Source organism: Rousettus aegyptiacus, unplaced genomic scaffold, assembly GCF_014176215.1.
Source record: "Rousettus aegyptiacus isolate mRouAeg1 unplaced genomic scaffold, mRouAeg1.p scaffold_m13_p_14, whole genome shotgun sequence".
In the NCBI taxonomy this organism is placed as follows: domain Eukaryota; kingdom Metazoa; phylum Chordata; class Mammalia; order Chiroptera; family Pteropodidae; genus Rousettus; species Rousettus aegyptiacus.
The window spans coordinates 33,305,739-33,329,601 of record NW_023416289.1 but is presented as its reverse complement, the minus strand read 5'-3'; the positions used below and the strand labels follow the sequence as shown (position 1 = coordinate 33,329,601).

General features: G+C 52.3%; 1 protein-coding gene across 1 annotated transcript; it reads right to left on the bottom strand.

Moving 5' to 3' along the window:
* Positions 1-11,102: 11,102 nt before the first annotated feature.
* LRFN3 (leucine rich repeat and fibronectin type III domain containing 3) lies at positions 11,103-21,134 on the bottom strand. Its single transcript, XM_016119764.2, has 3 exons — positions 20,043-21,134; positions 17,204-18,634; positions 11,103-14,861 (listed from the first exon to the last, which is right to left on the bottom strand). Exons 2-3 carry the CDS (start codon positions 18,616-18,618, stop codon positions 14,405-14,407), a joined length of 1,872 nt encoding a protein of 623 aa, XP_015975250.2. The 5' UTR covers positions 18,619-18,634; positions 20,043-21,134; the 3' UTR covers positions 11,103-14,404.
* Between the last annotated feature and the right edge of the window lie 2,729 nt (positions 21,135-23,863).

Sequence of the window (23,863 nt, the reverse complement as noted above, 5' to 3'; positions counted from 1 at the left end):
AAGAAAACACTTTGCCTGCAAAGAATCCATTAATGGTTTTCTGGTAACAGCCTCCCAGTTTCTTGGGGAACTGGCCCTACTTACGGTCTATGGGTTTTCCTAGGTGATTGGCCAGGCCTGGCCAATCAGAGACAAATCAGAGTATCATATTCCCTAGTCTCTGTGATCAGTTTAGGAATGAGAAAATGACCTACACTGAGACAATCAGAGCCATCCCTGGACTTCTGCTGGAACTATTGAGGGAGAAGTTCTGTCTTCCCACTAAACTGTTCACTATAAACCTGGAGCAGTAGGAGACCACCACTGCCCTACAAACATAAATGGTTTGAAAATGAGGCTATGGTTGTCTTCAAATGTCAATTCTCTGTTTCTTCCCTAGAGTTAGAATTTTTAGCTGCACGTGGCCATCCAACTAAAGATACATCTTGTGGTCTCCTTTGTAGCCAGCCAGATGGAGTTCTTCCATGAACTTCCAGCCAATCAGAAGTGAACAGAAGTGATATGTACCACTCCTGGGTTGTTCCCTGAAAGGGAGGAGTCCTGTCCTCCTTGTCCCCTCTTTTTTTTCCTTCCAAATTGCTTGAATGTAGAGTGTGGGGGGAATATGAGGGCAATACCATAGGGGAGTGCCACATGGTAGAAGAAGCCTGTGTCCCTGATGTGGATGAATCAAACTGGTTAAACTAGGACTCTTTGTGAGAGGGAAATAAGCTTCTATCAAGTTTCAGCCACTGTAATTTTGAGTCTCTGTTATAGCATTTGGACCTAGAGCCTATTTAATATAGAAGCTAACACAGGGAAAGGAAAAGGCAGGGATGAAAGACAGAAACCTGAGTCCTAGTGACATCATTTGAGGCCTTGAATCTGGTTGTGCCTGAAGGCCTATTTGTTTACACAAATAGAAGTAGATATTATTCTCTGTTGTATTCAAGATCATTGGTGTCATTTTCTTTCAGTTACAATGGAAAATGCTGACTGATATGTTGCAGTTATGGGAATGTCTTAACATGGGATTTGGGAGACACTGTGCCCACCAGCTTAGGCCTGGGGACCTCTCTTGCATAGATGTAGCATCTATTTGTGGAAGCAGCCAGAATGGTCCTGGGACACACAGTCTGTGCTATCCAAGATGAAGCCCATCCTATCCTGGCCATGCTGGCCCCAACAATGGGTGATCATTGGCTTCAGGGATGGCTGTGCAGCTATGGGAGCCAATCAGGAACTATGAGTAAAGGACTTCCTCAATTCCAGCCAAAACCCTTGTGTAACTTGGTCACACTCACAGCCCTTGTAGCATCAGGTGGAACAGTGAGCAAGGCTAGCAGGCAGGATACAGTCCTCATCACAGCTGTGTGCACAGATGCTGTAATGGCTTTGGGGTAGACTAGTCAGGACAGCAGGAAGATGGCAAAGGTGGATGCTTAGGACTCAAGATTCCCTTTCCAATCCTATTGCTTCCTGCCTCAGTCAGAGTAGCTTCTCATTGATATTTTCCAACCTCCACACCTTTTGCAGTTACAGTTCCCTTTCCCTTGGATACCTTCCCCTACACTCTCCTCAGTCAATTCCATTCAGGATGGGACTTCTTTGATCCCCATCAGGAGACAGGGCTCTTTCTGCCAGCCCACAACCTGCTGAGTGCTCTGCATCTCATGCCCAACCAGAGCACTCACAGCAAAGCTTGGGGCCCCTCTAGGGGCATCATGGGAATTACAGCCTCCTGGCTGTGAGGGCATCACAGAGGTGGTGAAAGTGCTGGCCATGGGTATGACGTACATCCTGCAGGCATATCCTGAGGAAAGGCTTGGATCTGATATTGCCTAGGCAGCAGCCCAAGGGGCCATCTGTTGCCTGTAGGAATCCACACAGTTTGGGAGCCTTGAAGATTTGGGCAGGCTGCATGGGGAAGTTGACGCTAAAGCCAAGGTGTGTCAGGAGAGTGGCAGAGGGTAGTGACTAAGCCCTTGGACCAGAATCTGGTGTCCAGAGGCCCCACACAGCCCTGCCAGCCAGCTGTAGAAGGTAGCAGGCAGTTAGGAGCACCTGTTTGCTCTAGTTATATATAACATGCTAAGTCACACACCCAAGTCTCACAGCTCATTTGTGGCACAACTGGGAGGGATGTCCAGGTTGCTGAGAAGCACGTGAGTGGGCTCAACCTTCTCACCTTACTTTCAGCATGTGGTCTGAGGTGATTCCACATCCAGGCTCCAGGCGTGGGTACAGAACCTCTGCGTACAGATGTCTACCGGGGCTGGCTAATCAAATTATTGCTCCCTCCTCTGGGCCCCAATAATTGGTCAGGCAAAGCCTATGGGTGGCCCCTGGGATTTTTTGCTGGGGCCAGTAGGAAAAAAGTGTTATATTTTCGTGAGGGCTTTGAAGCTGGTAGAATCTTCAACTTGAAGTTGCTGAAGTCTTACTGCTACAGGGGAGACTTTGCTTGAGAATAAAGCTAACACAGAGAGGAAAGAAGGGAAGATCAAGACAGAGAAGAGAGACGGAGACAGAGAAGGAAACAGATTTCTTCTAACTGCATTTGAAAATTTAATCTAGCTAAGCCCAAAAATAGAAATACCCTTGGTCTTTGCAATTATATGTGCTCCAAATCCTTTTTCTTTCTCTTCCGAGTTTGAGTTAGGATTCTGACACGCCATTAAGAGTAATGCCTGATGTAGTGGCTACATTATGTCCCCATGACTCCACCTCTGCCACAGCTGATTAGGCCAGGGATAGACAAATGACCATGCAGACAGAGGTGGGGTGGTCATCAATCTGTAATTAGATAGCAAGCCAAACAGATTCCTGCCAGGAGCATTTGACCTAGAGGCAAAAAGGGGTCAGAAAGAGATGGACATTGACAAAAATGATACATCAAGGTGCAACAAAGAGTCCATGAGAGCAGGGAGGAGACATGTGGACATAGAGACTCAGAGTTGATGAGAATTTGTTAAATAAATGAACAAATGATCAGATGCCAGCTATATCATTTTCTAGGTGTGTGACATTGGGCAAATTCCTTAACCATTGATGCCTTGGTTTCCCTCATCCAGAAAATGTACCTGCTTCATGGGGCTGTAGGGAGAATTATTTGAGGTGGTGCAAGGCTTAGCACTGAGCAAGTATTCAATAAAGGTCAGCTGCTCTTTTCATGTTATTACTGGAACTATTTTTACATTATTATTGGAGAGATACTACAGCATAGGGAGTCAGAGTGAGAATTCCAGAGTCACATGGAAAGGCCAATTCTGCAGCTTACTGGCTGTGAGATTTAGGGAATTACTTCAGTTCCCCGTGCCTCAGTTTCTTCAACTGTAGAAGGAAGACAATAGTTGTTCCTATCTCTTAGAGTAGTCTGAAGATGGAGTGAGCTGACTTAAAGCAGGTAAAATAGAGGTTCTCAGACTTAGCCTTGCATCTGAATCTCCTGGAGAACCTGTTAAAACATAGGCTGCTAGGTCCGACTCCGGAGTTTCTGATTCAGTACGTCTGGGGCAGGGCAAGTGTTTGCATTGTAAATAAGCCATGGGGTATTGCAGATGCTGCTAGTCCAGGGACAATTCTAGAACCACTGTCTTACCACAGTGCCTGATATAGAATGAGTCCTCTGTACATTTTAACTAAGAGATAAAAGCAAATCTATTTTTCCAACAAGAATGTTTGCAGGACTGTCCTGTTTGGTGCTATATCTCTAGCATGATCCTTGCTGGTCCTCACTAAAACCTATGGAATAACTTAAGAGCAGACCTGGGTCTCCTGTCCCTAACTCCACCCTCTGGGATCTTTTGAGCAGGGCCCTCCATGTAGTGTGAGCACCACAGAGGCAAGCACCCCGCCCCAGTCATTGCTAAGGGCATTATGTAGATACTTGAAGGGCCATGCAAATTGCAGGTCAGTAGTTAGGGAAGGGGCAGATCCAAGCACTGCAGCTGGTCTCCAAGGGCATAGGTGGCAACTCACTGTGGCAGTGGCTAAAGGGCCTGTTCAGAGCTACCAGGAAAGAGCAGGACCCCAGGGTCTTTGGTGGGGGATGCAGAGTTGGCACAGAGAGCAGCCCAGAGGCCCGGGTGAGGGGCATCAGGCAGCTACAGGGCCCAAGTGCACAAGAAGGCATGGGTCTGGACTGCTCACATCATCATCAGGTCCCGTGAAGTTGCTGCACAGGCTCACCATGTACTCACAGTAGCCGTAGGTCACTTGCATAGATAATGCACACTGCCAGTCATAGGCCAGGTACAGTATAGATGGCTCTTGCTCCAGACCTGCCTCTGCTCAGAGTTCCAAGCTGCAGAAATACAACTTCAGTTGCCTGTTGCTCAGGGTAGCCAGCAGTGGCAGCTACTGCTGGTTAACCTGCAGGGGTGACCCAAGATTTGGTGTCACCAGAAAGGCTGCATTCCTGAGCATTTGAGGAGGGGTGAGGGATGAAAGCTGAGGGGTTGGATGTTGGAATATTGAGGGAGTGAGGGGCTTTGGGGATCTAGGAGGTCTCAATCTCATCCACTAACCAGGAGTCTTGTTTCCAACACTCAGATGTGTCCTTATGCAAAACTCAGAGGTCCTCCTCTCAGGAATTCAGATAAGTAATTCCACTAAGGAGCTAGGAGTGCCCACCTCTTCCAGTTAATAGGAGAGCCTTCAGCCAGGACCCAAAGGGCTTTCCTCCAATTACCAAGAGCCTCCACCAAGAGCTTCCAGATCAGGGGCTATCTCCCTTCTCCCAATCCATGATTTCCTTTTTTTTTTCTTTGCCCCCACCCACACAGAAGGTTCCCAACCCACCTCTTACTTTCCTTCACTGCCTCCTCTCTGGTCCACTCTCCATTATCTCCTGCCTATACTGGATTACTGCAGCAGTCTCCACACTGGTCCCCCAGCACTTCCTTTACAAGCCCCATAGCCTGTGCCCCACGTGGCAGCCACAGGGATCTTGCTAACACCCAAGTGAATCTCATCCCTCCTCTATACAAAATCTTGGCTCCCGCCTAAAGGCCAAAATGGCTGCAAGAGCCACATGGCTGTACACAGTGTGACCCCCATACATCCCCCTCTGCTTTGCACCACAACCCTGCCAGTTCCACCTGGGCTTCTTGCTGTTCCTCTAACATGCCTGGCAGATTCCCACCTTAGGCATTTGCTATTCCCTCTGTCTGGAATTCTCTTCTCTCAGATATCCACATGGCTCTCTCCCTCACCTCCTTTAAGTCTTGGCTTAAGTTTCATCTTCTCAGAGGCCCTCCTATTGAAAACCGCACTCTCAGAAATCCTGATCTCACTTTCCTTGATTTATTTTTTTCTCTTTAGCATGTATCATCTTCTAACATACTATACAACTAACTTATATAGTATATTATTGCTTATCTCTCTCTACTAGAAAAGAAGTACCACTAGAACAAGGATTTTGACTGTCTTGGTCACTGATGTGTCCTCAGTGCATTGAACACAGATTGGTACATAATAATAAAACATTCCTAAATTGATGAGGAAACTCAGGAGTGTCAGGTTCCTAGGAGATGGGGGCCCATTTTACAGAAGAAAAAAAATAGGAGTTCAGAGAGGTGAAGTAATTTGCCCAAGATCACACGGCTTATAGTAGGATTTTAGTTCAGGCCTCTTGGCACTGAACTCTTATGAATAAATGAATTGAAGTCCATGTATTCATTTTTAGGAAACCCTAGTTTCCCTCTGAGTATTCCCTCACTTTTCTCTCTCCTGCTGTTTTTCAGGACTAGAAAATATTGGGTGGAAGTCTCCTAATCCCAGTGTGGTTGGAATAGAGTAAAGGTCAATAGTGAGAGGAGATGAGATCGGAGAGGTAGCAGGAGCAGATGGTATGGGACCTCATAAAACACTGAACTGACTTTGCTTTTGCTGTGAGGTGGAATGATTGCACGGGAGGATTTTGAGCGGAGGAAGGAAGTGACTTACATTTAAAAAACGTCTCCCTGGCTGCTCTGTGAGCAAGCGAATGTAGTGTTATATGTTCCCCTACCCTGATCCTCAGGAATCTATCCCATCACCAGCCCACCTCACGACTCTCTTGGGCCCAGGGCTGCTCACCCACCACCGGCTGCCGGACAGCCTGGGTCTCAAAGCCCGCGCTGTAGGCGGTGCCGAAGCTAAGCACGCCTCATGGGAGTCCTGCGCATTTCCAGATAGTGTACAGCACTGCGCCTGCGCCTTGGCATATCTGCCACCTCTGTCCAGGCTAAGCCCTGAGCTCCGGCTCGGCTTTGGCCAGAATGCTGCCCCTGAGGCGGCTCGGAGCCGGGGAATGAGGTTCCAGAGCAGGTCGGATAGGGGACAGCAGCCGCCGGTCCAGGAGCCGCGGGGTGGGCTCGCGCGCTACAAGCACCGCCACGTTGGGAAAGCCCCGCTGCGCATGAGCGCCAAGCTGCGGCTGAACGCGCCCACTGAGGACATGATTTCAAAGAAGGGATTGTAGGCGACGCCCCCGTGGGTCGCGGCCGCAGCTAGGGAAAGCACCTGCGGGCGGGCGGAGAAGCGCATCGACAGCCGGCGCCCTGGTCCACCGCAAAGCGCAGCACATATGAGGGCGCAGAGCCCGCTCCCCTTCCGCGCCGCCCCCCAACTCTCACCTCCCGAAGCGCAGGCTGCTTGGGCTGCAAGCACCAATGTCTACAGGTCTTGAGCCCGGACCTGCGGGCGCGAACAAGGGGACGCGTAGACGTGGCCCGAGGAATCCTGGGGCATCAGTTCAGACACACAGCCACAGGCCTTGTCTCCCGCTTGCAGGCACCTGTGGCCAGCCAGCAGGCGACAGGATAAGTGGGCACAGCGCGGGTGCCCGACAGATCTTCAGCGCTCTGCACCTGCAGCACCTGGAGGGGCTCAAGGTGTACAACGAGTGGCCCGCGGGCAGGGTGCTCGATGCCATTCATGACTGGCACGGGAGGCATGAGGCCACCACAGCAAACTCCTGTGCTGGTCGTGGGGGTGCAGCGGCAGCGTCACCACCATGTAGAGGCGACCTAACAGGCAGCAGGGAAGCGCTAGCGCGGTGTCCAGGGAGGTGCGCCCACACGTGCACTGCTGTGAGGGGCGGTGGCAACAGTACAGCAGGAAGTTGGGCTTCTCCCAGTCCTGGTTCTCCAAGAAAGCTGTGATGATGAAGTGACTGCCCTGGAAACCCACAAACACAGCCATGAGGCCTGAAGAAACCAGGAGGGGAGAGAAGGGAGTCAGCATAATCAGGTGGATTTGAGGCTACATCATCTTTGGGCTGCAGTTGTCTCATCTGTAAAGGGGTGTTAGTGCACCCTTCACAGAGCTATGGGAAGACTAGACGAGATAATATATGTAAAAGCTACGGGACTCTAGTATATATATATTAGCTTAAAATAAAGCCACTTCCTTTGGACCCTTTGTCCCAGAAAGGCCTGCTCAACCCGCTTCCCACAACCAGTTTGGCCAATTCCTTGCCCCAGAGTCTGCCCAAATAGTCCCTTGTCATAGGTGGCCAGGGCCCTGTCCCAAGGGGCTCCACTGTGGCCAATTCTCTGTCAGGCAGCCTTCAACACCAGCCAGTACAACCAATCCAGATCAAAACCAGCTCACCAGTCTTCTGTGTCCCTTACTGATCACTCACCCCATAGGAAACTCAGGGCACAGTAGGGCAGGTGTGAGGACAGCCATGGCTGGGGAGGGGGTGCACAGATACCAGCTCATCAGTGTAATCTCACCTGCCAGTCTGCCCTCCAGCCAGCCCTCCCACTGCAGGACCAGAGGGGAGGACAAGGGAATCCCAGAGAAGGGCTCAGCCTCAGAGCCCAGGGAAAAAGGCAAGGCTGAGAGTCTCAGCTGCCAGTAGCCGGGCTGAGGCCAGGCACATTGTAGGGACATTTATAGTCTGAGATGCCTGGGCCTGTTTCTCAGCATGCTCCCTGTGTCAGCACACAAATGTCCCCATTAGCATTGACTCCAGCCCAACCTGGTGACATTAATCATAATGAGGTCTAATTGTGTGGGCAGGGTAGGGAGAAGAGGCAGGTGGAGAGACAGAGAGGAAGGAGGAGGGACAGAGAGTAAGAGGGGGGAGACAGTTAAGGGGAAGGGAGAGACAGAGATGAGCAGAAACACTAAAAGAGAGGAAAAATATGAGAAAATTACAGCCAGATGGAGAAATGGATGTGGGGAGGCCAGACAGTGTAAGGAATGGAGAGAAAGAGAGATAGTGGGGGAAAGACATAAAAAACAAAAGAGATAAGAAAGAGATTTCTTCAGAGCAGGCCTTTGAGTGTGAAGGACATGGTTGGGTTTGGAGGGGAGAAGGGTGTAAGTGCGAGACAAAAAAATTATGAATTAAGATGTCAAAGGGGGCAAGGCAAGAATTATCGGAGATCCTGAGAAAAGAGGGGCAGACACCTGAGCCTGCTGAGGAGAGAGAGATTTCAGGCTTGAAACTTTGGGGGTCCTCTGGAGGTGGAGGCAAGGAGCCAGGACTCCTAGATTCTGAGAAAGGAGAAGAATGAAGCTTGGACTTCTGTGTCTGAGGCAGGAGAGGGCTGGGGACCTGAACTCCTAGGTTGTGGCAGTGACTGGAGGCAGAGGCAGGAGAGGACACCATCTGCTGGATGGGGATGTCTGGAGGATTTGGAGGATTTAGGGTAGAGCTCCCTAAGGGAAGACAATGGCTTCCATATCACTCTCATCCTCTCAGAAAGGTCTGAGCCGGAGAACAATGAAGTGTCACCCTCCATGGAGGACCCAGGAAAAAGGATAAGGTTGGTTCCAGACAGGTAGAAGCAACGGACCTTGGATATATTTGCGAGCCACCTCCTCCCCTAGGTCCTAGAAGCCTGCACTCCTAGCCCTCTTCTCCCCGAGAACCCTTGACTTTGGTAGGGGGAATAGAGGAGAATTCAAGAAGGAACCAACTTTCTTTCAATAGCTTCATTTCTCACCTGCTTAAGATCCTCCGCAGGCTCATCGGAAGCAGAAGGGGTGAGGGAAGGCTCCACAGAGGGCACAGGGAACAATATGAGGGAAGGTCTGGGAGCATAAAAGTGTGGGCTTTTCAGGGAGTGGTTACTTCCTTCCAGCCTGAGGCCAGGAGTCCGGGGGAGGACATGCAGGGACCCAGGTGGGTGAGGTCAGAACTAGAACAGGATGGGGCCAGGGAAGGGAAGGAGGGTAGGCGGGGGGATGCTCAGGAGGCTGAGGGGGTTGCCCTGAGACAGGATCCGGGAAGAGGAGCAGTTTTGGGAAGATGCTAAGGCCAAAGAGGGACCCAGTGGGTGTGGGCGGCCTGAAGGGTTAGGAGAGGGGCCAGTGCTGTGGACAGGGATGTCGCAGTCATGAGCAGAGAAAGAAAATGGAGGCGGTAGGTCATGTGGGGAAGATGATGCCCCAGGTGAGTGGAGAAGCAGGAAGGGGGACAGTTTCTAGCCCTGGGGCCACAGTATTGAGGACTGCGGATAAAGGGGAGGTTCCTAAAGAACCGATACTCTATCCAGAGGACTAGGGAGAAGGGTTCCATAGAGCTGAAGCCAGAATATACCCAGAATAAAATTCTTTGAAGTCTCACATTTACACTCTAAATTCTTGCCAATTTTGCATTCATCTCCATCAGTCCATCCATGTGAGTTCTCATATAAAAAGATTTTCAAGTACTTACCAGTGACACCCTTTAACCTACTCTTGTATACCCCTTCCCACCCTCAATAGTGGAAATATTCAAGTGAAAAGGAAGCTGCGGGTTTATCCTGTGGCTTTGGGATCACCCCAGCCAGTCTCCTGCATTGGGTTATCCATCACCCAAGCATTCAAGGTTCTTCACAACCCTGCACACAACACTCCCAACCCCCTTCACAGGCAACCAAGCCTTTTACCCCAAATCTATTCTTTGCCATGTGACCCCAGCCATCTTCCCCACTGTGGCCAGATGGATCTTTCTAAAGTCCAAACCTGACCCTGTCCTTTCTCATGGCTCCCCAGTGCCTTTGGCATGGAGTCACAGCTCCTCAGTCTGGCAGCTGGCATCTGCCCATTTTGTGAGCTCACCCGTCACCATCCCCCTTCTCCCATGCTGCGCTCCAGCTACGTGGAACTTTGGCCAGCTCTTCAAGTGCACAATTCTTTCTCCTCCTTTCTTGTTTCTTTTGCACACAATATTTTATCTCCTTGGAAGACCCCCTTTACTCCTGGCTCTCTTCGTATATTCTTCAAGTGTGCAGGACCCAGTGCAAAATGAAAATCTGGAGTCCCTTGTTCAAAAATTATTAAGAATTTCACGATGGTGACAGCAGGGCATTTAACCAAGCACAGGGGGCTTCTAAAAGTGGGGCTCTCTGCAACTGCACAGGTCACACTCCTATGAAGTTGGCTCTACCTTCAAGAAACCATGGACTTGTCACATTACCGGTCCCAGGCTCAGTTAGGAGCCCCTTCTGGACCCCCAAAGTCCTTTGGCCTTAAATAAGCCCTATTTGTTCTTACCTGTGCTTTCCCCATCCCAACCCTGACCAGTCTGGGGCTGCCATTGTTCGGGGAGTATCTATTTCCTCTACTGGACTAGAGCTCTGTGAAGGCAGAGTCTGGGGTTGTGGTGGTTGCCACTATGTCCCCAGCGTCACTTTAACACATCAGGGCAACACCAAGCACTGATACCTATCTTTGCTTTTGTGAGACACAAAAGGGCAAAGGCACCAGGGAGGAGACGAAGGCAGGAACCATGCCTGAGTTCAACCCAGAAGAGGAACCTCCTCATTGGATGGACCCCTTTACCTGATATGGGCCCATGTAAAGAGCTGCAAAAGATTGGCCTGAGCTGAGGCCTTGCAAGGGCTCCCAGATATGCCTGGACACTTGGCCTGTGTTGTTGGATCAGCCATGCCCAGACACAGAGGTTGGATCAGGCAGCACGCAGACAGAGTCCTGGTACCAGGACTAATCACTTAAAAAAGAATGCACTTGTAACCTGGTGCTTTGACGCCAGGAAAGTTGGTGTTAAAAATGTACAGGGCATTCTCAAAGCCAGACAGTGGGAGGAGTAGCACTCCCTGATCTCAGGATATTAGTGACTCAGCTGGGCAGTGTTGGACAAGCTACATTTTACCTTTAAATTCTAGATACATGTGATCATTTGTCCACAGTCATATTGTTTCTGCATGGGGGTGGAAGACAGTCCAGGCGTCCCGTGGGGAGGCAGTGGGGGTCCATGCTAGAGGGACCAGTCTGCCCCCACATACTTCCTCCTACCCAACCTGCTTCCAAACATGTAATGAGCTACCACTGGGTGTGTGTCTCCATTCCCTGGGTCCACATTCCCCCCAATCAGCCACAGCCTCTGCCTTGCAGTGCATCAGTCCACTGTTTGCCTGGCACTTGAACCTAGAAAAGGTCATTAATTCCTATGCTATAGAGAGGTCAGCTCCCCCATCTCAGCGATGAATCTTTGGATGGAAGATACCAGGGCCCTTTGACTCTTCTTCCCTAGTCTTTGTAATCTTGCCTGAGGACCAGGTAGTTGGATAGTGATCCACAACGTATCCCTCGGCATAGGGGATGGAGGCCCCTGGTGAGGCAGTCTCAAATCTCTCTCCAGTCTATCCACTTAGGCCCCCACCTGGGCCAGGTTAACCTTCTGCCTGGACCATTGCAGTAGCTTCTCTGGTCTCCCTGCTTCACTTTTGTCCCCCACATGCGAACCGACCTGCTACTGGGGCTTCTTTAGGATCAGGGAGCACAACTCTCCTCAGCTGCTCAAAACCCTCCAATGGCTTCTCATGTCACTTAGAATAAAATCCAGATTCCTCCCAATGGCCTACAGGGGGCCTGCATCACCTGTTCCCTTACTCTCCAGCCTCAACAGGGCATCACTTCCCTTCTCTCATATTTTTTCTGTCCCTTGGCTTCTTTCAGTCCCTTTTACTTACCATGCATTCCTCAGCCCTAGGACTTCACTACATGCTGTTCCATTTGCATGAAATGCCCTTTCAATTCTCTTTGTAGTTAAATCCAACCTGAGTATCCTTCACATCTGAGCTAGGGCATCACTTCCTCCAGGAAGCCTCCCTTAACCTCTCTTCCTGGGTCTGGTACCCTGGTTATAGGATCTCACAGTTCCATGTATCTCTCCTGTATGGCCCCATTTGTCATCAGATACTTCACACCTGCTTGTGTGATTATTTAACATTTGTTTCTTCACCAAATGGTGAGGTATGTGAGGGCAGGACAGGCTGGTATCTGTTCATAATTGAATCCCCAGCACATAGCACAAGGAGACACACGATAAATATTTTAAAACAGAGCATTGAGGAACAGTATGCTCTGGCTGCCCCTCATGGCAGAAACTGATATTTTATAGCTGGCTCTAAGTATCCAAACCTTCCCCTCCCTAGGCCTTTTCTCCAGGACGCCTCACTGTCCCTGATAGCTTCTCCTGACCTCAGCCACCAGAGGGTAACAATAAGAGGAAGGACCTCATGATGCTGCTGGAGGACCCGGAGTCATACCCGGTCCCTGGGACTCAGGTTGTTCCCATGGCCAATGGAGGATCATTTTCAAGGACTATATCCACCAAGAAAGCTCAAGCAGAATCTAGAATGTCATCCCACAAGGACAAGTCATGTGCGCCACATTATGAGAATGGCCACTCCAGTCTCAGATCCTCTTCACCATGCTCCTCACACCAGCATCACTCCAGGGAAGACTGACAGGACCCAAGTTCCCTCCACATCTCTGTCTCTGGACCCACCACTAGAGGTAGCCTGAGGTCGAGAAGTGCCATTCCTCACCGCTGATACCATTCCTGGATCTCCAGTGAAGCTGCCATTACTAAGGCTCAGGGTTTGGTCCTCCAAACCTCTTGGTGCCTGGGTGGGGGTCCAGGGCAGTCCAAGACGGTGAGGACTAGCCCTGGAGATACGTGCAGTGGAGAATCCAGGTCAACCTGCACCAGGCTCTAGGCCCACAGAATCCCAGGTCTACACTCCCTGCTTCCACTTTCTTACCTCCTACTCTCACATCACTGAGTCTGGCGCCTGTACCCCTGGACCCGTAACACTGCTCTCACTGCAGCCTTAAACACAATAACCACTTGGGTCCAAGTTGCTTGGTTTGCTTCACTCTGTCCCTCCACCTGCTGCTCCTGTTTAGTCTTTGTTTTTTAGCCTAGGTTTCTCCTGGTCCCTTAAACATGGAAAGTCTCAGAGGCTGTCTCACCACACTGGTGGCCTCAGTTTCCCATCACTGCTGATAGAGCCCTCATTTCTGTCCCCACCTCCTGCTTCAGACCAGGGGTCCTGAGGCCTCGTGGCTGCCACCCCCTTGGATGTCCTCAGAAACCCTTACATCCATGAAGTCTCACACTGGCCCTGGCATATTTCCCAAATCTCCCCCTTCCCCCATCAGCATTACCTCTACTGTCCCCTCCCCAGCCAGAGCTGTGGGCCCCCTCCCTCTCCCATGGCCTTTCAGCTTTATAAGCCATTTGCTCTGCTTCCTGAATGTCTCTCTCATCAACCCCAACCGCTTTTCCCAGGCCTACCCTGGTCCAGCCTTGTCCTTACCCACCCAGGTCCCTATCTCAGCTTCCCTTGGGCTCCTCACTTCAGTCTTCACCTCTAGTCCACCCTCTTCATGACAGCAAGAAGGATCTTCCTAAAGCCCAAACCTGACCCTGTCCTCCCCTGCAGAGAATCCACCAACACTATTGGATCCCCAATACTGTCAGGCCAGAGTCTGAGCTTCTCAAGCTGGAGATCCTGGATCCTGCTCACCCCTCCTGCCTCACCTCTATCACAGGACCCCTGGCACCTGGCACTTACTAAGTCCTTGCTTATGCTGTGCCATCTGCCTGGAATACCTTTCTCTCTGTCCTTTTCCCAGTGACTTCCTTCAGATGTTATTTTCAGGTCGCTTGGCTCCTCCAGGAAGCCCTCTCTGACCATACCTTAGGCTGAGTCAGGCACCTTTTCTGGGCTCCCACAATCTCTCAGGCTTCCCTGATCACCAAGTCTCTGATCACTCTGAGCTATCACCATCTGAGGGCAGGGCTTGGGGCTGAGTCACAGAGCATCACCGAGCACATGGCATGCCCTGAGATGACGCTCAAGAAATGTCTGTTGACTAAATGGATGACCATCCTCAGCCTTATCCAGGAACCTTAGATAGAACTGGGTAGGCCTCTCCCCACAGGAGGCATCCCCAGCTCCAGACCCTTGCATGATACCCCCAACTCCCACAGACAGAGACAGGGCCAAAGGCCCAGGCCCAAGCTTAGAAAAATAGGACTTTCTTGTTGTGCCCCAGTGCCCCTTGACAACCCCCCCGACCAGTTTTAAAAACCGTGAACAATTTGGTGAGTCTGAGGCCAGGCCCCATGGGGTGCCGGGGTCCTGCAACCCCTTGGGCCAGAAGGGCCACAGAGGTGGGTACGAGGCTAGGGTCCTGTGGGTTCATGGCTGGGCCCCCAGGGCTCACAGTCCAGCTGGACCACGGTGTGGGCCCTGGGCGCGGTGGGCTCAGGGGCAGGCAGGGCTGGCGTGGCGCCGTTGGTCTGGGAGCAAACGCTGCTGACGGGTGCAGGTGCCTTGGCCTTGCCTGGGGGCTGGCCACCATGCACCTTGTAGCGCATAAGCAAAACGAAGATGAAGACCAGTACCGAGGCCACGATGACACCACCCAGTGCGATGATCATGGTGCCGCCCAGGAACGGTGCATGTGGGGCCCCGCAGGGCCGCAGTGCTGGCTCCGTGGAGAAGCGGGTGCAGCCCACTGGCTGCGTGGCTGTCAGCCCCGTGGCGCTGTCCTCATATACTGCTAGCACACACAGATCGTAGGTGCGGCCTGACACCAGGTCTGTCAACAGGAAGGAGCGGCTGTCGGCTGGGATCATCCTGGAGGGACAGGCAGGTGGGGGTCAGGTCTCCAGCTGCCCAGCACCCATCCTGAGCCCTGCCCCCACCTCCAGTCTACAGAATTTACCCCAAGTCCAGCTGCCTCATTTCATTCTAATTTCTAAATTCCCTCTAATCACTACTCGAACTCCCTTTGGTCTGATACCTAGTCAGCAGCCTGATATCCCTCCAGTCTGTTGGCTAATTTCACCTGAGCTCACCACCTCACTTTCTTGCTGAATTCCACTCAAATTCCCATTTGATCTTCCTCTAGGCCCAATGCTCAAATTCTCTCCAGTGCTGCTGTCCCTTTCCCCTCTGCTCTGCTGCCCACTTTCACTCTAGCCTCACTGCCCAGTTCTCTGTGGCCCACCGCTTGAGTTCTCCCCGTCCTGTTTTATTTTATACCCAGCTGCGTTATTTACATCATGCACTGCCAACTGATTTCCCACCAGCCTGCAGCCCTAGCTCCTTCTAGCTTTGCTGCCCAATTTTGCTTCACTCCTCTGCCTGACTTCATTCTGTATCCTATTCTCCTCTAGTACAATCCCTGAGTTCCTTCAATCCCTTACCCAATTTCCTACCAACCCACCACCTGAGTCCCCTCTAGCCCTGCTGCCAGACATCTCTCCAGTTCCCATCCAATTCTGTTCTAATCCTATCTGACCGCCCTCTAACCCAATGCCCATTTCCTTCTGGCCCTCCATCCAACTTCCCTCTAATTCCACCTCCCTCTAGACCCTCTGTTCCCGTCTGACAACTCCAGCCTGCACCCGATTTTCCTCTCCCTCTAGTGTACAGCTGGATTCTCTCTAATCTAACCGCCTGATTCCTCCATACTGATGATGCCTGATTTCCTTCTAACCTGCCAATTAATGTTCCCCCAGCCCCGTTGTTTAATTATTATTGTATCTATAACCTGCTTTTCAGTGAATTCTGTCATCTGACACCATTTTTATTAAACAATGTACCTCAGTCACCACTGCTGATTTCATTTTCTCTCTGTTGCCTTACTTCTCTCCAGCTCTGCCTCCTGGTCCCCTGTTATCTCTGTTGACTGGTTTCTTTTTATCTTTACTTTTCCCTTAGCACCTAATTCTACTATATTTCCTTTTGTAGCAGAGCACCCTGTTGGAGATTTAACTTGTTTTATAATCTATTTTATTTTTAAATTGCTTTAATGACGGAGGTTCAGGAAACTCCGTGATTGTCTCTGGGCGGGTGACCATCTAGGGGAGCATTTGTCCCATCCCCTGCCAGGCATGGTGGACTCGTGTATGCCCTCCATGGAATCTACTGACTATGAAAGGAAGTGGAAAGAGCTTGTTAGATTTCCAGGACCAAAGAGGAAACCAAGTGAGGATCTCTTGGGGTCTGACCCTCTGCGGAGGGAAATGGGACCCAGGTGCTGAGTTTACAAGGTGCAGACTCCAGGGCTTGGGAGGTCTCTTGGCTCAGCCTGGAAGTCAGAATAGGGAGCTATCTGCAGCCATGCAGGCAAGGTTGGACTTGGGTGAGAGGTGTCAGTAGTATTCAGGCCAGAGCCACCACTACTGACCACATATAGCCACAACAGATGTTCCAAGTACTCTTCAGCTCAGGGGCAGAAGTTGTACTGACCCATCTCTTGGAGTATGAAAGCCCCATGTTTTTTGTTTGCAACAACAGATGACAGAAGGGAATCCCCAACAGTGGCGAACTGAACATTCCTGTTCACCTAGCAGGTGGAGCTTGAACTAGGTTTAATTTGATTCAGGAAATCAAAAAGCAAGATGTCACCATATAAGAACCACAAACGTGGAGCAGTTCACACTGCACAGACCCAAAGCCAAGTTTCTATTTAACCTCTTCCCTCATTTTCCTTTTAACCTCTGGTCAGAGTTCCTTTGCAGCAGGGCTGCCTCACCGCATTTTTCTCATGATCCCTGTACCTTCCTGCTTGCTCTCCTTTTCTTCCTGCAGTCTGGCTTGTACCTAGCCCTGTCATCTGGAAACACCTGGTTTCCTCTTTGCCTTTACTACTTAACTTTATATCTCCCCAAACTTGCCCCATCTCCATTAATGCTTTACTCTTCTGGCCTGGTTACTTTTCACTCTTCTGTCTGATTTCCTTTATATGTCTGTTACTATTTACTTTTGCTGCCTTATTTCTCTTTACCACTCTTGCCAGATTTCTTTTACCCTCTCGGCCCGATTTCTTTTACTTTTGTTATCTGATTTCCTTTGCAACCTTGCAGCCTCATTTCTCAGCTATGCTGCAGCCTGGGTATTGGTAAGTATATCTCTAACCTTCCCTCCACCTCACTCCCCCAACCATGTTGCCCACTGCCTGGACACCGCACCTGTAGACGAGGATGTCATCGGCTGAGCTGTTGTACTGGATCTGGTACATGCGAATTCCTGGAATAGGCCGCTGATCTGGCCACTGGATGAGAGCAGCTGTGGCCCCATGCTCAGTCACCTGGACACCACGGTCAGTAGGGGGTACAGTGTCAGCTGCCTTGGCAGAGGCAGAGGCGGCAGAGGGCGGGGTGAGGGCATCAGGATCCCCGTCCCGCGGGGGGTCACAGCTGGTGCTGTTGGCTAGTTGAGGAGGAGGTGGGGGACCCACAGTTAGCTCAACAGCAGCCGTGGCCTCACCAGCTGCATTGGCCGCAATGCAAGTGAAGATGCCACCATCACCCGGCTCAGTGACCAGCAGCTCCAGGGTCCCATTAGGGAAGGCACGAGCACGGCTCGAGTTGCCCAGCAGCCGGCCCTGGGGCGACACCCAACGTACACGGGGCTCAGGGTCCCCCACTGCCCGGCAGCGCAAGGCAGCTGGCCGACCTGCAGGCACTGCCAGGGGTGGCGAGCGGTGAGTCACCACGGGGGGCTCACAAACAAACTCCTCCTCACCCACAGCCCAGAAGTAACGGCCACCCAGGGCAGGCGGGGAGGCGCAGGCTTCGAGGTCGTCCTCCCGAGCCAGCCGCCGCAGCCACACCAGCTCGCAGTTGCAGTGCAGAGGGTTCCCGCCGAAGGCCAGCACCAGGGCAGAGGCGGGTGAGCCGCGGGGCCTGGCTAGCAGTGGTAGGCGAGAGAAGAGTGGGTCGGGTGGAATGGTGGTCAGGCGGTTGGAGGTCATGTCCAGCCGCGCCAACTTGTGCAGGCGGGAAAAGGCGCCAGCAGGCACAGAAGCCAGCAGGTTGTGGTCGAGGCCCAATGTATTGACATTGCCCAGGCGGCCCAAAGCTTCCCAGGGCAGCTGTTCCAGGTTGTTGTAGGAGAGGTCGAGGTCCTCAAGAGTCTCAGCACAGTCGTCCAGGGCACCAGCAGCGAGGGCTGCCAGCTGGTTGTTGCTCAGGATGAGATGGCGCAAATTGACCAGGCCACGCAGCTGACCCTCGCCCAGCGAGGTCAGCCGGTTGCCATCTAGGTGCAGGGCACGCAGGGCACGAAGGTCAGCAAAGGCGCCGGCTGCCACATGCCGGATGGTATTACGTGACAAACTTAGATGCAGCAGGCCCGTCATGTTGGCCAGGTCACGGCGGCGCACAGCTGCAATGAAGTTGTCCGCTAGGCGCAGCTCAGCTGCCCGGCGGTCCAGCGAGGGGGGCACGAACAGGAGGCCTGCCCCGGGGCACAGCACACTTAGGGGCAATGACTGTGTCTGGCAGCGGCAACGGCGTGGACACAGGCTGGGTGTGGCTGACTGGGGTGGAGACGAGGCGGGGGCCAGCGGTAGCAGGCAAAGGAGCAGCGGGAGGACAGCCATCTCGGGCAGGGGCGGCCTGCACGTAAGAAAGGAGGCATTAGGCCAGGCTGAGGACAGAAGAAGGGTGTCAGAGGGGGCTGGGGTGGTCCAAGACCAGGAGAAAATGTCACAGTGGGCTGAGAGCATAGGAGCTGTTTAAAGTTGGTCAGGGGGGAGTGATTAGACATATCAAAAGCCAGAGAAGTTGGTCAGACTCAAAGAGATGTATCATGGGGAGGCAGAAGGAGCAGAAATGAACAAAGACAGTCAGAGGGAAGGGGGCTGTTTAGAAATGGTCAGAGACAGTCAGAGAATGGAAAGGTTGGTCAGGGTGCATAGAAGGTAAGCCAGAGGGCTTTAGACATGGTCACAGAGAGATGGTTAAGGATGGCCAAAGAGACAAGAGGTGGTCAGGGTGGTGGGAGTGACTAGAAGTAATCGGATGTGACCAGAGAGGTGGTTAGAGATAATCAAGATAAGCAGTGGACAAAGAGAGGGGAAGTTGTCAGGGGTGGTCAGATGGTCAGAAATGGTCAAAAGCCAGAGAGAAGGAGAGGACAGCTGGGTAGGGTGATGCGTCTAGGGAGAGGTCATCAGACAGAGGAAAAACAGCCAGGGATGTTAGAAATTATCAGAGACAGAAAAGAGAGGTGGTCAGTAAAGGCTAGAAATGATCGAATGGTCATTGACTGGCAGTTAGTTAGGGTCAGGGATGGGAGGAGGGCAAGAGAGATAGCAAAAGGTGATCAGAGAGAGGAAAGGTGGCCAGAAGAAGCCAGAGAGGAGAGACAGACAGAAGCGGCTGGAGAGAAGAGTGGCAGACAGATATCAAAAAGATGGTCAGAGACAGTCACTGGCCAAGGCTGAGAGTCAGAGCTGGACAAGGGCAAGATAATGAGAGTGGCACAGTGGACGGAGATGTCAAAGGTGGTCACTGACTGAAGCAGTAGACAGAGGTAGCTGAAGAGAGGAGCTGTGAACAGGTCTGTTAAAGATGATCAAAGATAGAAGGGGTAAGCAGATAACCATTGAGAGGTGTGGTGGCCAGAGAAAGAAGCAATGGATAGAAGTGTCAAAGATGGTCAGAGAGAGGAGAGGTGGAGAAAGGAGACGGAAGAGAGGAGTGGTGGACAGGAGAAGTGGCTGAGGATGGTCAGACAAGACAGTTGGTGGGAAGAAGTTGGACAGACTGGGGGTGGGTCAGAGACCTGGAGATGCCATCAACTGGGGAAGAAGAAATCAGAGGCGGGCAGAGCTGGCTAAATGTCCTGAGACTGTCTGAGGTAGAGTAGGAGCTGGAGGCATACCCATGGGTGGGAGTGTGTTTCTGGGGAAAACCCCAAGGGTGCCCAGGGGTACCACACCTGCTCCTCGCATACTCCACCCCCAGCCACAAAGTTCCTCCCCAGTCCCTCCCCACTATGGGGGTCTCCCAGTAGCCTTACCTGAGCTGGAAGCCGCCCCAGGGAGCAGAGTCCTCAGGCTCCAAGGGGGTCAGGGGTCAGGGGTCTGGATGGGGCGCCTGGTCATGACTTTCCTGTCCCCAAGCCAAGGCCTCTGTACAGGGACTGTCTGTTGTGTCTCAGCTCAGATAAGTGGTCATGGAGTCTCTAGACCTTGATACTTGGGGTCCTAGATCCCCAAATATTGGGCCTCCAGGGTCCAGTTTTAGAGACCCTGGCACCCCTTTGGATTGTTCAGAGTCAAAGTTGCCCAGCTCCAGTCCTAGGATGCTAAACAGTCAAATGGAGAGTTTAGGGTATAACGTCTGATACTGGAGTGCTGGGTTCAGATATTGGGGTGCTAAGTCAAGTTTTTGAGGTCTAGTCCTAAATTTCTGGATTCAGATTTGCAGCAAGTACCTCAGGCCCCATCTCGGGTTTAGGCCCCTTGGAATGCCAGGGTTCAGATCTTGGAATATGAGGCCTAAATCTCAGGGTCAGGTCCCAAATAATGGGTTCCAGGGTAAAGACATGGGAATTCCATCCCAGATTTCAAGGTCCCAGGCACGGAATTCAGAGTTCAGGTCCAGACTTCGAGTTTTAGATGCCAAATCTTGAGGTTCAGGCTCCAAGTCTTGGGGTCCATATTCCAAGTCTTGGGGTTCAGGCTCCAAATACTGGGTCCCAGGGACTGATGTTGAGATTCCAGCCCCAGATACTGGTGTTCGGGCTCCAGGTTTTGGGCTCTCAGCCCAGATCAGGGTCCCAGGTTCGGGTTTCCAGATCTCTGGATTCGATCTTGGGGTGCAGGACCCCAATGTCGGGGTGTGGGCTCTCGGTCTAGGGCGACGGCGCCTCAGCTTGCTTCCCCAGCTGCAGCGGAGGCTGGCCCGGAGGGAAAGGGTTGCCTGCGGTGTGGGAGTGTGGGGGGAGGCCAGGCAGCCCCGGAGGCCAGGGAGCCCCGGGGGCCAGGGTGGGGCGAGGCCTGGGCGCGAACAGATGGACAGACAGAGACACGCCGGGTGAGGGCACCGCAGCGCGGGCGGGGCCGCAGGGGGGAGGGGCCGCTCTCAGAGACCCCTCCCCCGCCGGGGCCGGGGCGGGGGCCGGGCGGGGGCCGGGCGGGGGCCGGGGCGGGGGCCGGGCGGGGGCCGGGCGGGGGCCGGGCAGGCGGGCCGGGTCCGGGCGCTCCCGCGGCCTCCTCGCCGGGAAGCTAGGGCCGCGCGCGCGCCCGCGCTTAAAGGCGCAGGCCCCGCGCGCGTCCGCGCTTAAAGGTATAGGCAGCCCACCCTCTCTTAAAAGGCGCGTCCCGGGCCCCGCCTCCCAAGGAATCGCCCTGGCGTTGCTTGGGAGAGAGAATCCTGGGATAAAGAGAGAGACACAAAGATAGAGAGAGACAGAGACAAAAAGGATGGGCCGACTCCGATTAAGGGACTGATAGGAATAGAATAAGAAACACAGAGGCAGAGAGTCAGAAAGATAGACATATTCGAGGAGAGATGGAAATACACAGAGAGACCAGACACAAGGACTAGACAGAGACAGACTAAGACAAAAACATAGAGAAAGTCAAAGACACAGAGTAGGGAACGGAGAGGAGGGTGGGGGAAGGAGAGAGAGAGAGAGAGACAGACAGACAGACAGACAGACAGATGGACGTGGCTGGGGCAACTCAGCTGTGTGTATGTCCAGTTCTCATTCACAGCCTTGAATGTGGCCCTCCATCCCAGAGCCCCTCCCACCCAGCCCATCTTTTTGGCCCTCTGGTCTCAGCACCACCTCCCTGGATGTCCTTTACACAAGTGGAACTTTCTCACCTGGACCCTGCCCAGCAACAGGCCTGCCGTTCCTTCCCAAGGCTCCTTGCCCTGACTGCAACGGGGAAACTTGGCTTCAAGACCCTGTGCCTTCTGGAATTAAAGCGAGAAGTCAAAACACACTGACCAGATATCCCATGAGGAAGACAAAGATAGGAAATAGGACAGAGGCAGTGGGCTTGCCAGGATGACCCAGAGAAGTGTGTCTGCTGTCTTCCCCTCTCCCCCACTCAAGTCCACTGCCCCCACAGAAGACCCAACTGGAATTGTACCAACACATGACTCACCAGGAGTGGTATCTGCCTATCATGAGGCTTTGAGAGGATAGGGGAGGGGAGGGTGAGAGGGTCACACATGTCTCCTGGTAGATGGTGTCTCAGGAAGAGGGATTTGGGTGATGGTCTTCAAGCCTGGCCTCAGAACCTGGTTCTGAGCAACGTGGGGGACCTGATCTTATAGGAGCCCTGGTCTAAAGGGAACAAAGCTTTGACCTGTGGTTAGGGCCCTATTCTGGGAGAACCTGGATGGCCACGAACCAGTCCTGGGAACCCCCATCTGAGTGGATGAGTAAAGCAACCTTTTGGGAATAGGGACATACATCTTGGCAGCCCTACCTCTGCTGTAGGATTCAAAACAGACTTTGGCTCTTTTCAGTTATGTGTATTGAAAAATTGCAACTAAAATTAACTCAGCTCTAGGGCCTGCCTTTCCAGATCATCAGCAAAGTTCATCAGTGCTTCTGGTCCAGCACAGTGGCTACTGGTTACACAGACACTCAGCAAAAGGATGCAGAAGTCTCCGAGATGCTACAGAAGTGGTGGAGGTGAAGGAGACAGAGGGAAACACCTGAAGATACTCCCACAAGCAGACCGGGATTAGAATTCAATGGAACCGGCTGATTTGGGGGGTGATCCCAGAAAACAGGCAAGGGAGTGGTCAGAGTGAGGCGGATGAGAAGGAAAGTGAATAGAAGAAGCAGACAAGGAGCAAGTTATCTCTCTGGGGCACTAGGGCTTGTAGAACACATCAGAATTGTCATTCCCCACTGCCTGCCACCCTCTTCCCCCCTGCAAAGTTCAGAGAGGCTGAGGCATTTACCTATCCATTCTTACCCCTTGGGTGGTGATTGTCCCTTTGGAGGAAAGGGGTGGTACTGAGATCTGAGGCAAAAAAGCAGGGACGGATGCCTTGTGTGAGCTAGACCAGTTATCCTCACACATTAGCTGCGTTAGGATCCCCTGGAGGATTTGTTAACCATAGCCCTCTAGGCCAGGGGTCCCCAACCCTGGGGCTGGGGACCGGTACTGGTACCAGTACATGGCCTGTTAGGAACCAGACCACATAGCAGGAAGTGAGTGGCAGGGTAGGGAGTGAAGCTTCGATTGTACCTCCCCAGCGCTCACATCATGCCTCAGCTCTACCTCAGATCATCTGGCATTAGATTCTCATAGGAGAACTGGTGTCTGGTGCCAGAAAAGTTGGGGACCACTGCTCTAGGCCTCAAACCTAGAGTTTCTGATTCAGTAGGTCTGAGGTGGGCCCCAAATATTTGCATTTCTAACAAGTTCCCAGGTGATGCTAATGCTGTTTGTCTAGAGACCACACTCTGAGAACCACTAGGGACATCCACAATGTGCATGGAACTGTCCACCACAGCTCTGCCAAAAGCTGGTGGGTTGAGAGGTGTGTGCCAGAGACCAATGTATTTGGAGATCTAAAGAGGGGCTCAGAAACAGAGACAGGCAGAGGCAAAGATGCTAGTTCAGCGCTGTAGATATCAGGCATGGTTGTGCTAGATGACTCTGCAGTAAAAGTTGTGATGGAGGCAGCACTGGGTCCTGCCTTCACTGAATCTCCCTACAGCCCAGAGTGGTCAGGGCTCAGATAGGGGGAGCTGAGGGGGGTGGGGCTCGAGAAACAGAGTCCAACCCCTATGTCCCCAAGGGAGTCAGAAAAGCTTCCTGAAGGTGGGGACCTTTATCTTGAGACCTGAAGGATAAGTACGAA